Genomic DNA, 12760 nt, shown 5'->3' with positions numbered 1-12760 from the left:
ATGCCAGCTTGTTGTGGGAGGAAAGCCAGAAATGATGCATGTCTTAAGAAATTTATCACTTTGGTTAAATCAATGAGCGTGGGTATGGTGCTGACATACATAGAAATATAATCAGGGATAATCAAGGATTTTACCCATGATCATAGCTTTCAGGCACACCTAAGGGACGCTACTCTGCACAGCAAATTACAAGCTTTAGAAGACTGGGCCCCCAGTAACCCTCCATCTGTATAGAAAGGCTGAATATAGGGCTGTGAGTATGCACATGTATTACACCTGGAAGATTGTTGCCATCATAATTATGTGACACAGCAAGTGACAATTATGTTCTAATGGAGAGGAGAGCAGGAGACATGGAGAAGTGTGCTACCCTGGGTCAAAACTTGATTTGGTCTTGAACACAGTCATAAGGATATTTTACTCAAATGGGCAGAGTCTGTGGACAAGGATAGTATTTAGCCCACTTGATCACCAAACAAAAAAAACCAATTAAGTTCTCAGGGTTTGATGTATCTTTAGCATGTTCAGGAGTCTGGTTCTACAGCTATACAGCAACCACTGATCTACTTACTTGCGTAAGAATGGTCAAGGGTCCAGACTTGTCCACTTCAAGGATTTCTCCATTCTTTGTTCCCACCAGAATCTTGCCGTGCCCGAGGACAATAGCCCTGACAGCTGGGGATTCTGTGATGAACATCCCACGTGACCCTGGAGCCACAGATGCTCTTTTAATAGCATATGTTTTCAGGCACCGCTCAAACTGATCATCCCACAATCCAATCACACCATCTTTGCCGCCAGTAACAAATCCCTGGAAGGATAAACAGTTGGCCCCTAAACAGCTGTTGAGTATTAACATGATATTGAAATTGATATATGACAATTTTACATTTGGAAGATTCTTCTTTGTGGTCACAGACACATAAATACAGAAAATACAGACAAATTAAGAATAATGCACTGCCAGGAGAAAATAAAATCGTCCTTCATTCGTCACCAAAAATATTTTCTCTTATCTTGTGATCCATCTCTTATGTTCCTCGTACGTCTAAACAAGTTCATTCAGAGGTTTCCCATTTTGATTTTACAAGTAACAATAAATTCACATGATTTGATCGAAGATGTACAAAATATTCTCAGTTCCTTATTCAGTATCACAGAATTAATGTGTCTCAAAATATATTTTTAAAAAAATCATAAATATTGTCAATTTCCAATTCATATTTAGGATAAAGCCAACGGATAAAAACGATATCCATTGGGGTCATATGCAGATAAGAGACGCAAATAACAAAGGTCAAGTAGTGACTACTTTCAATGTTTACAAACAAACATGGTAAAGGGCAGTTACTCCTGCTGACAGACTGATGGATTGCCGCGAAAGGCAAGTAGAAACAATTTTTGTGGGAAACTTTTAGTGCCAATATGTAGTTACGCCAAGGCACGCTAAATACAATGTTCATTCCTAATAAAGGATATTTACAATCCCCAAACAAACTCATGTGATAACCTCTCAACAAATGTATCAACAAATTTCTTTATAGACGAAACAGAGATACTCTTCCTTTGCACATGTTACATAAGGAAATCAACTTGGAAAGTTGGCTTTCTGGGTTTTAAAGTGTCTGGAGTAATAGACTTTCAACCGTCTTGAGTGTGAAGTACCTACCTTGTCAAGTGAATGCATGGCAAACACTGGGCCCTCATGAGCCTTGACTGTCTTCTGGAGTGTGATGCCGCTCCAGATGAAAACATTGCCGTCACTGCCACCAGAGAAACACACATCTGCTGTCTTACCGTACGCCACACACAGCATGTCACACAGCTTGGCTACTTTCCCCACAGTGCCTCGGTTAGAGGTGAACCCACCACCTGTGATTACAACAGATGTGTGCAGTTTACAGAGTGTTTGGGTTGTTTGTTGTTTGACGCAAAACTCATAAATAGTCCAGCTATAGGACTGCAGCCTGTAAATAAGTGAGTCAGGACCAGAAAAAAAACCCAGTGATCGACATTATGAGCAAAGATCTGCAATGTCATGGTATGTAGAGATAAGAAAAGAACATGAAAGAGAATGAAACAAAGTGGAAAAACACTTATACTTGACCCTACCTGTTTGAGACCAGAACTTGATGTGCTTCACTCCGACAGTGACAAGTTTGCTGTTCTCAAAGGGATTCCACTTGACTACAAAGATCTTGTCCTTGTGTCCCCGTGTGGTAGCAAGTTTCTCTCCCTTCTTCCAGTCCCACACCACCACAGAATGGTTGTCATCCAGACCCACCGACACAAGCTTCTTGCCATCACCTGTAAAGAAAAACTCTCATGATAAAGGGAAGATAAAGGGAAGTGAAATGCCAAACAAACCAGCCAGCAGCCACTTTTCATCTCTGTTAAGGCCAGGTAATTCACTTCCCTCAATAGCCATGCATTTATGTCCATTACTGATACTTGAATCAACTTTACTAGTGCAAATATGAGAAGACAGTTGTACAACTCCTTCAACAGAAGGGTGGTATGGCTTGCAGTAAAAAACAGTAAACTTGACTAAACTTTGCTCAAAATTAACATTGCAATTTCCATTTCCATCCATGCCATACCTGAGAAGTCAACAGCACAGATTCCCCTCTGATGATGTCCCTTCAGGATGGACCCTGTCTTCAAAGTCTCGGCATCCCACACATGGATTGACGGCTCTCTACCAACCTACACATGATACAGACAGTGGAGTAAGACGAAGAGCAGGTGAACTGATGCAGGGGTTACACAAAAACAAACACCACATTTTCATTTACAAGTACCTGGAATTAAAAAAGCAAACACAGAATGCCATCTTAAAGCAAGTGATCCATTATTGTTAGAAGCAGTAGGCAACAATGTTAATTTCCAAAAGTGATAAATTATGATGATTTTGCATCTTATTATTATGCTAAAGACCTTGCATAACCTAAGCCTTGACATGACTATTGCTGTGGAATACAGGCACGAATCTGTGGTATGAATCAATTAAGTCAACGTGTTTGTCCATGTGTTTGACAGAATGAATACATTCTCACCTGTCCCGTGGCTACCAGGTCCTTAATGGGGTGTATACAGAGGCAGAGGATGTCATCCGTATGCTGTGTGTAGAACCTCTGGGTGTGCTTTTCCTTATTGTACACAATACCAACGGAGGCCACATGGTACACGATCTCACCATTCTGTGTGTAGAACAGGTTGTTGCGGCAGTCATATCCTCGATACCTAGAAGACATAATTGTAGAATTTTCCTATTCGGAATATTCTATAGTAATACGTTACCACTGTTATACTGAGGCTGTTGTCTCCCACAACTGCTCTTATAGCGAAATCTATCACAGAGATCTCAATTCCCTCATGCAGCACGTGCGTAGCCACCTCAGCTGCCATGTGACACCCTTCACTCTTGTCTCTAGCGAGAGCAAGTGCTCGGGGTACGGTCGGGGGGTATCAGCCAAAGTGGTAACCTATTACTATAGAATATTCCGAATAGGAAAATTCTACAAATTACATTAAGAAATACGTTACCACTTGTTATACCGAGTCTGATTACCACAGTAGGCGGTGGGGAGCACCTACAACCCGAACCTGACTGCTTGTGTTCCTTCCGACCAGCAGAGGTAAACAACAAGGCGGAAGCCTGGTGTTACCCTATAGAAATACCAAAGCACTGTCAAGCGCATACCGTAAGGCTCAATCATCTTTGCCAAATGATTGGTGACTCCAAACGGCCTCACTGGATAGGTATTTCATTGCCGCAGTGTAGGAGAACACAGTATCCGTGTGAGCTAAATCTTAGATCAGGTTAAACAGTCGGAAAGAGGGAAATTAATTTCATTTGGACCGTATATCCCAGAGCAAGCCTACTTCAAGTATGCATTAGGCGCCTGACCTAATTCCTGTATTTGTAAGCATGCATTACAAGGTTGGAATACACGACAGACAATTAAATACATAATTGTCAAAATACAAATAAGGACAAAACACACAAAAAGCCGCCTCACCTGTGGTGTGTGTGCGTTGGTTTGCGGGACCCCCACTCCTGTACCCACGGCAGTGGGAACATTGGAGTCGACCCAAATTGACCACCGTGCAAGGTCTGACGCCTGAGGAGTTCGGAATTGCGCGTGGCACACCCCTTAGAAGGTGGCTTGTGCCGCGATCAGCGGCCCAAGACGGTGCACACCCTCCACTTCTTCATCAGAAACCTTTCTGAGGTAATGATTGGCAAAAACCTAGTCAGAGCGCCAGTAACAACCTCTCAATATTCTATGAACAGAGATATTGGAGTGTAGGGCAAAAGTTGCCGCTAGCGCCCTGATCTCATGCAGGTTTGACCCCGCAACCGTACGAGACCGGTACGCCAGATTGATGACAGAACGAAGCCATAATGCAATCGAGCTGCGAGTGATGTCAGCAGTCCGATTAGGGTTACACGATATGAACAGACGGTCACGCCCTTGTCTAAGTTCATTCGAGGCCTTAAGATAATACTTAAGGGCCCTAACCGGACACAGTGATCTGTCCTCAGCATCAGCAGGATGTAAGATTTCCTTGTGTGATCTTACACTGAATTCTCTCTCCGTTTGGCCAAATTTCTGATTCTTAGCCACGAAGCCCATGAGCAGGCCCAGGCAGACTGCTCCTTCGTCGCCCCTATCGAATCGTACTTTAGTGACATCGAGTGCATGAATCTCAGACACTCGTGCCGCCGTGGCAAAGGAGAGGAGAAATGCTGTTTTCCAAGTCACATGCCGAAACGAAGCACTACTCAAGGGTTCATACGGAGCTTCTGTAAGTGATTTCAACACTAAGGAAAGACCCCAGGCCAGAGCCCGAAGGCGGCCTTTCTTAAGATCGTGCTGTTTGAAACCCTTGATAATACCCCGAATCACCGGCTCTTTGGAGAGACTGGTACACATAGCAACGTCCAGTACCGTAGCAACGGAAGAGACATAGTTGGCAATGGAACCCCCGGAGAGTTTCCAGGTCTCTCGTAAGTGAGACATGAAATGAGCAACATCCTGCACAGATACCTTATCTGGCGAATGAATGTGATGTTTACAACACCAGTTCGTGAAAATAGCCCAGCGTGCATTATACACCTTTTTGGTTGAAGACCGACGAGAAAAACCTTTACTCCTCAGTCGCTCGGTGACAACATCCACGCATGCAGATTGATCGGCCCTGCGTTTGGATGAAGTTGACGGGTGTGAGGGTGGATCAGTAGATCCGGTCTCACAGGCAGTGGAATTGGCGTGAGCTGGGCCAGCAAGTCGGGGTACCACGATCTGTTCGACCACATCGGCGTGATCAGCAACATTCGACAGCGAACTCCTCAGAGCCAGCTTAGAATGAGTGGTATTAATGCCATCGGCGGGTAAGCATAAGCATCCATGCCCGTCCAGTCTAACGCGAGAGCATCTTGATCGATGGCCCTCGGGTCAGGGACTGGTGATACAAACACCAGGAATGTGACGGGCGCGTACCTAGCACGGGATACTGTCCACCAGAGCGTAAAACTCGAACGTGAGATCGAGTAGCGATTGACTGTGGGTTCCCCCCAGTTTGTTCACATAATACGCTACCGTTGTGTTGTCGGTCACCAGCATGAGCCGGGCGTCGACGAGACGATGCTTCCAGTGATTGACTGCGTTGAGCAACCGTTTAGAAACCGTTGCAGCGGGCGGAGTTGGAGACGACCCCTTTTGGTGCAGTCCTGGGCTGACACAAGTAGCCCTAACAGCTGTTCCGAAAAATGAACCGTCTGTTGCACTGCTAAGACTTTGGCAATCATCACCTGAATCTTGTGCCACCGGTCTGGAGGGACAAAGAGGCGATGGGTCACCGTGTCGAACCAACCTCCGATGAACTTCAAGTTCTGTGAGGGGGTTAACTCGCTCTTGGGGAGATTGACAATCCACCCCAATTGATCCAAGAGCCGAAGGGCGAAATCGAGTTGAAGAGACAGCACGTCCGTCATCCGATTCGCCACTAGCGAGTCGTCCAGGTACGCAAAGTACCTGACACCCCTCTTGTGGAGGAACCCCACTATGGGGGTGGTTAACCAGGTGAACAGCCAGGGAGCGGACGAAAGGCCTAATGGGAGTGCTACCCACTCATAATGCCTGCCTTGAAAGACAATCCTGAGATACTTGTGATGGTCCGAATGGATCGGAACATGCAGATAAGCATCCTTCAGGTCGATCGATGTGAGCCAGTCGGCGGACATGATCAGAGCTTTCAGGTCCGCCAAGGTCAACATTATGAACTTGGGCGGCTTGTGCAGGTAAAACTCGTTAAATGAGTTTTGGCACTGTCCTTCTTGGGAACGAGAAATATCCTGGAGTAAAACCCCGGTGTTATTTCCCGTACCGCCCTCTTCTCCACCAACCTGCCGATGGCATCGGTCAGGATGGGAAGATCGGTTTCCGAATAGAAACCTTCTAACGGGGCAATGGTGAGCGGCAGATCCGCTTTGAGATCTAGCCAATAGCCGTATCCGACCGTGTTGACCACCCACAGAAGAAGAAGGACCCGACCCCTTAGACTTGCCGGCCGCAGCATCCTGGGGGGCACTCCGCTTAGGGGCAGCACCCAGGCGTCTATGCAGGGACCCAACAAGATCGAGTGTGTGCCGAGAGGCTTCGACCAACAAAGATCATGTTGTTAAAAAGGGTCCGCGCAGACCAAGGCTACGAAAGGAGCACTTCCTGGTTGGCAGCGTCCAACCCTGAGGCGGCAAGATACGCATGGCGCATCAGAAAATGGCACGTGCCGGAAAGAAAGGCCAAAGCCCCGGCAACGTACTCCAGGGAAGCATTTAAACCGAGCAAGCAGTTGTAAATGCGCTGGTCTCGGTCCATGGGAGAACCTTCGACCAGTCTGGCCGCTGCAGCCAAATACGTGTCTCTGTGAGACATGGCAAGCATTGAGCGCCGAGCGAGGGTGTCCAGCTGCTGCAAGGTAGCCTGCGTAGCAGCCCATTGGGCACGGACACCCAACCGCTCAACATGGGCTTCCGCAGTAGGACCAGCCTCGGGAAAGGCAAGGTCATGAACCGGGAATGAACCCTTTCTCCATGACGGGGGAGGCAACGGGAGACCCCGACCTGAGGCCGCCGGGAAGGCTTTCTCCAAGGAATCGCCGGACAGCCCAAGGACCACCAAGGGATCTGCTGCAGCCGAGCAGTTGTGGGAGACAACAGCCTCTTTAAAACAAGTGGTAACGTATTACTTAATGTAATTCACATGATCAGGTGTATCATTCAACATTGTATCATTTAATGAAGAGCTTGTGAGTTTGTGTTTAATGTTGCCGTGAACAAATTTACAAGATTTCACTGCTCGTCAGCTTAATGTGGAAGGAAAGCCCAAAGTGACATGTCATAGCCGTTTACAACTTAGATTAAACCCATAAGCGTATATATAATATAGTGTTGACACCGGCAGACAAAGAATCATAATTAGGTGAATCTTGGATTCAAACCAAGAATTTATACCAAAATATAGGATCTATCATCTTACACCATCCATGCCCTCAATAAATTGGGAAAAGAGAGTCAGTGAGTGAGTTGGGTTTTACACGGTTTCTATCAATATTCCAGCAATGTCACAGCTAGCTGTGGACCCCCAAAATTGGCTTCACAGATTGTAACCATGCAGGGAATTGAACCCAGGACTTCAATGTGATGAGGTCCCTCTTTAACCACTAGACCACCCCACCGCCCCTGAGAGAAGAGAAGCCATTTAGAACAGTTATGTCTCATAAACCCATATGATTCAGCCTGGAATATCAAAGTATGACGGTCCAGTTTGCTCTTACCCATGGACAAACTCCAGCCTGAGGCTGTCTGTGGGTCCACTGCTCCTCTTATCACCAGGTTTCATGTCTGATCTCATCAACTTCTTGAAGTTCTTGGTGTCCTCTTTGTATAGATTTCGGTCATATCGGACTTGCTTCTCACGTTCCAGGTCCGAGTCAATCTCACCAATATCAGAGAGATCTGAGTCACTTGCCTCACTGTTGGAGTCAACATATGCTGTGGAAAAGGACATGGTGGTAGTGACAAGACCAGGAATATATATTCCTCTTTCTTTAGCTATCCATAGCATTGCTCTTGTTTAAGATGCGACAAAATCTTTTTTTAACTTTGTAATTGAATGAGAATACGTAAGTTAAATTTTCATAATGCACATTCCTTATTATTTCGACAGACATGTTTACGTAACTACCATAACTGGTTTGTAGCACATTCATTCTCTTGTTGTTCACATAAGTTGGCATGTTAAGTATTTTCCCATCTTTTCTGGCATTTTTATACATCTTTAGCTTTATTTTCTAGTATGATTTCCAAAGCGTTAGGATATGGATGCTCTGATCAGTTGCCAGCTGATTGGTTATCCAATAATAAAGCTACAAATTGTGCCCTTTGACATGGTCATAGGTCAGCTGGTAAGGAATATAAGGACCTCACAGCTGCCTTGTTTGTTGGTTGATTGTGCAGAGCGCTGCAGTAGCTAGGGTATCCAAACAGGCCTCTCTTACTTTAGGCCCATTATTGTTGTTTTACAGGAACCCTTATGGAGGATGTGTGAGTGTCCAACCAATTGGATGACAGAACCATCTTAAAACTGCACAGCACAAAGCTACGCCGATTTGCTGCTTGATTAGATCTAAACAATCTCCATTGTCCCTGGGCAGCCTACTATAGGGCGCCTATTATTATATACCGTATTTTCTTGAGTATAGTGCGCACCCATGTATAATGCGCACCCCCCTCTAGCGGGTTCAATATTTTGGAAAAAAAAGAAATTTGAATATTATGCGCAGAATTTTTTTACACTGTACCCTTTCAGCGAAGTCCGGCAAACGAACGGGTGCTGAGAAACTTCGTCAGTACAAATTCGAAATTTGAGATAAAAAATCACCAGACATGTTTATTTACCGTTTAAATAGTATTTATTGTTCTGCTAGGCATTGTTTTATATTTAGGGATTAAGATTACCTAGCGTATTTTCTCGTAAACTAAGCTGGAAACAGCAATCAGCTGTACACATGTTTTCTTGGAATCGACCGGTGATTCGGTCAAGACACACCCAATGATATAACTTTATAAGATTTTTAATGCAAGGATCGGCAACAATTGTATCTGAAACTATTTTATTTATCAGGAATAATATATTCCATTATTTTCTTAATTATATGCAACCTTTACTAAACATATTTCAAATAATAATAACCCTAAGCGAAGCAGCTGACCGCTATTCCCGGGTATTATTTTTTACATGGAACATGTCTGACCAGTCACCGTCAAGGCTCACGCGCACGTGACCACGTGATCGCGAGAATTTCATGTTGACATAGAATCGTCAAACAAAAACAAATATGACTTTTAACGAGTCAAAGTATGTCATTTATGATATATGTATCCATTCTCTGTCAACTAAAGTTTGTTCCAAGGCGTCAATAGCGGTATTCTGACCGTGCTTGCTGTTTATAACGGTGAGTTGTGCGATCTTCCGATCGCTTCACACACGATTTCGCCGAAATTAATAAAAACAATATTATAAGGAATTTTGAAAAAAATCAATGAAATAAGTTACAAACATAAGTCCAGATATACAAAGAACACTTTTCATAGCCAGACAGTGTAATTACATAATTATTTTACGTACTTCAGTATGGATTTGTTGACATGGTATTCCCGGTGTTTCGTGCTCACGGTAATGTCTTTCCATGGGGGAAAAAAACATCCAAACTCATAATTCGTGTATAATGCGCACCCCCTTCTACACAGCTGTGTTTTTTCGAAAAAAAGTGCGCACTATACTCAAGAAAATACGGTATATACAATAGTACAAAATGAAACTAATATTCAAGTTGCAAATGATTCATATGAGGTTCGTATTTTATTGGATATTCTACTTGTCAGAGTGACTGTGTATTAGATGTATAACCAAGTGTTACCATTGAGCTGTTCTGGCAAGTCATCATCAGTGGCCCCCTCCGGTAGATACCGCCACTGGAACACAGCATGGTCAGCTCCACCTGTTGATATCACGTGATGACGATCCGCAGAGAACCGAACATTAGTCACATGTGCAGAGTGTCCAACATACCTCCGGAATTTGGCACCTGAAAATCAAACAAGCCATTTTGTAACAGTACTAATACACATGCAAATTCAAATTAACATCCTTAGATATTAAAAGGCAACTTATTTTTAATTTTAGAAATGACTTCCTCATGATCACTTTATTTTCTTCTGTTTTGACTCTATTGACTCCTTAACCCCATTATATGTTAAATGTTCATTGGCCTTGTAATATAGCTGTATAATTGCTTACTAAGGTGTAAAACAACAGAGACGTGCATGTGTGCATGCGTGCGTGCGTTACTGAAAACATCTGAGTATTTCTCACTGTAACTGTGGCATGATAGAAACAGGTTATATGCAAACACTCACCTTTCTTCAAACACGGGAATCTAAATAGCTTTACAAGCCCAAAGTCATCCCCAGTGACAGCAACCTCTCCACCAAAGTTGGAGTCTAGCGCATTGACATCATTGGTGTCAGTGTACTTCTCCCAGATGCCGTTGACCTCGGAGCCGAGGACGCCAGTGAACGTCCCCCAGTGGATGCTGCCCACCTCCTCCTTGTTAGTTGCCTGCTTCCCCACTGTAACACAGGAGTCAGATAGATATGTCTGACAATAGCAATGCAGGTGACAAAAATAACACAGGATCTGAATAAACTCCATTTATGACTTTCTGTCCTGACAATACAGTGAAATTGCAATAATTATCTGGATCATTTAATATGGATTAACAAATCTTAATGATAAACAAGTCATTCCTAAAGACTACTATCCCTTGGGACGCAATATATATTTTCTGCCGTGTCCATTTCATACATTTGCGCATTCTGGAAGCTCATTTCTGCATCGTGTAAAACACTGGCCACTTGTTCGAAGCCACAGTCTAGCAAAATCCTTCTGGTTTAGAAAGATCAACATATTCTAGTCCACATGGTAAAACTAAAATCTACTGGAAATAATGACCAAACACAAAGGCATACAACAAATACATAACCCATATACATTAGTAGAATTACTGCTCAAAAGAAGTTAAAGAACAAGTGGTTTTTTTTCATATGATTAGAGAGTTAAAGCCTACCTGGCATCTTGAAGAAGAGCCTCTCAGCTGCACCACTGTTTGTCTGCAGGTACTTGCTGTCCTCAGACCAGTCCAGGTGGGTGATGAAGCTGGAGTTCCCGGAGCAGGTGCCCACCCGCTTGTAACGCTGCTCCACTGAGTAGATGTCCACAAAGTTGTCATTGGAGCCCACTGCCAGAAACTTGCCACACGGCGAGTACTTCATCTCATGGATAACTTCCTTTCTGTCTTTGATATGTGCTATTTCACTCAAGTCTCTGGAAATTTACAATAATCATATATCTAGTGTGACTGAATGCAAGTGTCTATTACTTTGAAATAGTCAGGCTTTGAGTATACTGTATTTAGTTCACCAGTTTTCACATTAATGTCAGATTCTGTGCAGTGTTCATGTTACTTTCAGATAAACTGTTTCCGATTATTAATTTTATGAAGTTATTTGAATAAGCTGACAGAGATTATCCTCCTCACAACACTACACACAGCTTCAGGGAAGTACCCTCAGGTAAAACATACAAGTACATCATCATAAAATTGGTGATGTACATATTTGTTTTTACATAGGTAACATGGGTTGCAGTATTTTTAGGGAAAACATCTTGAGAATTACACACTGTGAAAATCAGTGTAGAGATAACAAGGAAAGGATTACCTTGATCTTAGCACCATGAAAGAACCATCTGTAAATCCTGCTGCAATGTGCTGCCCTTCATTGTCGAAACTGCAGGAGCGGATTTTCTGGTCTAATGTTGCCTTGGACAACAACTCAAAGTTGTTCATATTCCACAAACTGTACAAACAAAATACAAGCATTTTGAAATATTTTGCCTGGGTTCTACCACAAAAACTTTTACACTCATTATGTAATCATGGATATTCTAAGGGTTCTGACTTCACATATGAGGGCCCAGCCATACTACATGATGACATGTCAAATGTTAATTTCTTTGATATGACGTGGCAAAACTTATTAATAATATACTTTCTGTTTTTTCTTCATTTAATTTATGCAAGAATTTTGAAGAAAAAAACGCAAACAAATTGCTTTGGACAATTATATGATTATGATGACATATCGGTAATAGCAGAACTTATTTCTTCCAGGAATTGAATACTTCCCAATTAGTATACCGGTATTTATATGCTTATCCTATCTCACAGTATGCATTTTTTCCTTCTACTTTTGATCCTGGTGTGGAAACACCTAGAACAAAGTTTCCAGCTTCAAAAAACATTTCACCTGAAGACATCCCAGCATCACCATGGTACGCTATGACATCAAACGATCTGATCACCTGACATAACCAGTCACATCATTCTTTCTTAGAGCGGACAGGCTGGTGTAACTGTGATGCAGGGATGGTCGGGTGGGCATACAGCATGTGAAATTTGATAAGTATATAAGGATATAAGGCTTAAATAAATAAAAGAATAGGTTCTCCGGCAATGGCTTTTGAAAATATACTGCGGGCAGGCGATGTTTTTTGTTGTTCAACTACATGTAGTATGTATCCAATAGGGTGGGAAAGAGCCACCCTACATACATGTATTCGGTGATGAGTAA

At 43.2% G+C, this 12760-nt stretch overlaps 1 protein-coding gene across 2 annotated transcripts in view; it reads right to left on the bottom strand.

Annotated features, from left to right (window-relative positions):
- LOC124119899 (echinoderm microtubule-associated protein-like 6) overlaps positions 1-12760 on the bottom strand; it is a 48069-nt gene that overhangs the window by 23542 nt on the left and 11767 nt on the right. For both annotated transcript variants that reach the window (XM_046482568.2, XM_046482577.2), the window contains exons 7-16: positions 11849-11986; positions 11197-11453; positions 10487-10699; positions 9988-10155; positions 7843-8059; positions 3057-3243; positions 2601-2706; positions 2113-2307; positions 1670-1872; positions 572-811 (exon numbers count right to left, since the gene is read on the bottom strand). In XM_046482568.2, the coding sequence (XP_046338524.1) occupies positions 572-811; positions 1670-1872; positions 2113-2307; positions 2601-2706; positions 3057-3243; positions 7843-8059; positions 9988-10155; positions 10487-10699; positions 11197-11453; positions 11849-11986 (1924 nt within the window). The remainder of the gene's footprint in view (positions 1-571; positions 812-1669; positions 1873-2112; positions 2308-2600; positions 2707-3056; positions 3244-7842; positions 8060-9987; positions 10156-10486; positions 10700-11196; positions 11454-11848; positions 11987-12760) is intronic.

The sequence above is a fragment of the Haliotis rufescens genome, unplaced genomic scaffold (genome assembly GCF_023055435.1).
Source record: "Haliotis rufescens isolate VD_foot unplaced genomic scaffold, xgHalRufe1.0.p SCAF_3, whole genome shotgun sequence".
NCBI lineage: Eukaryota > Metazoa > Mollusca > Gastropoda > Lepetellida > Haliotidae > Haliotis > Haliotis rufescens.
Note: the sequence above shows the minus strand (reverse complement) of the source record. Positions and strands in the feature narration are given on the sequence as shown.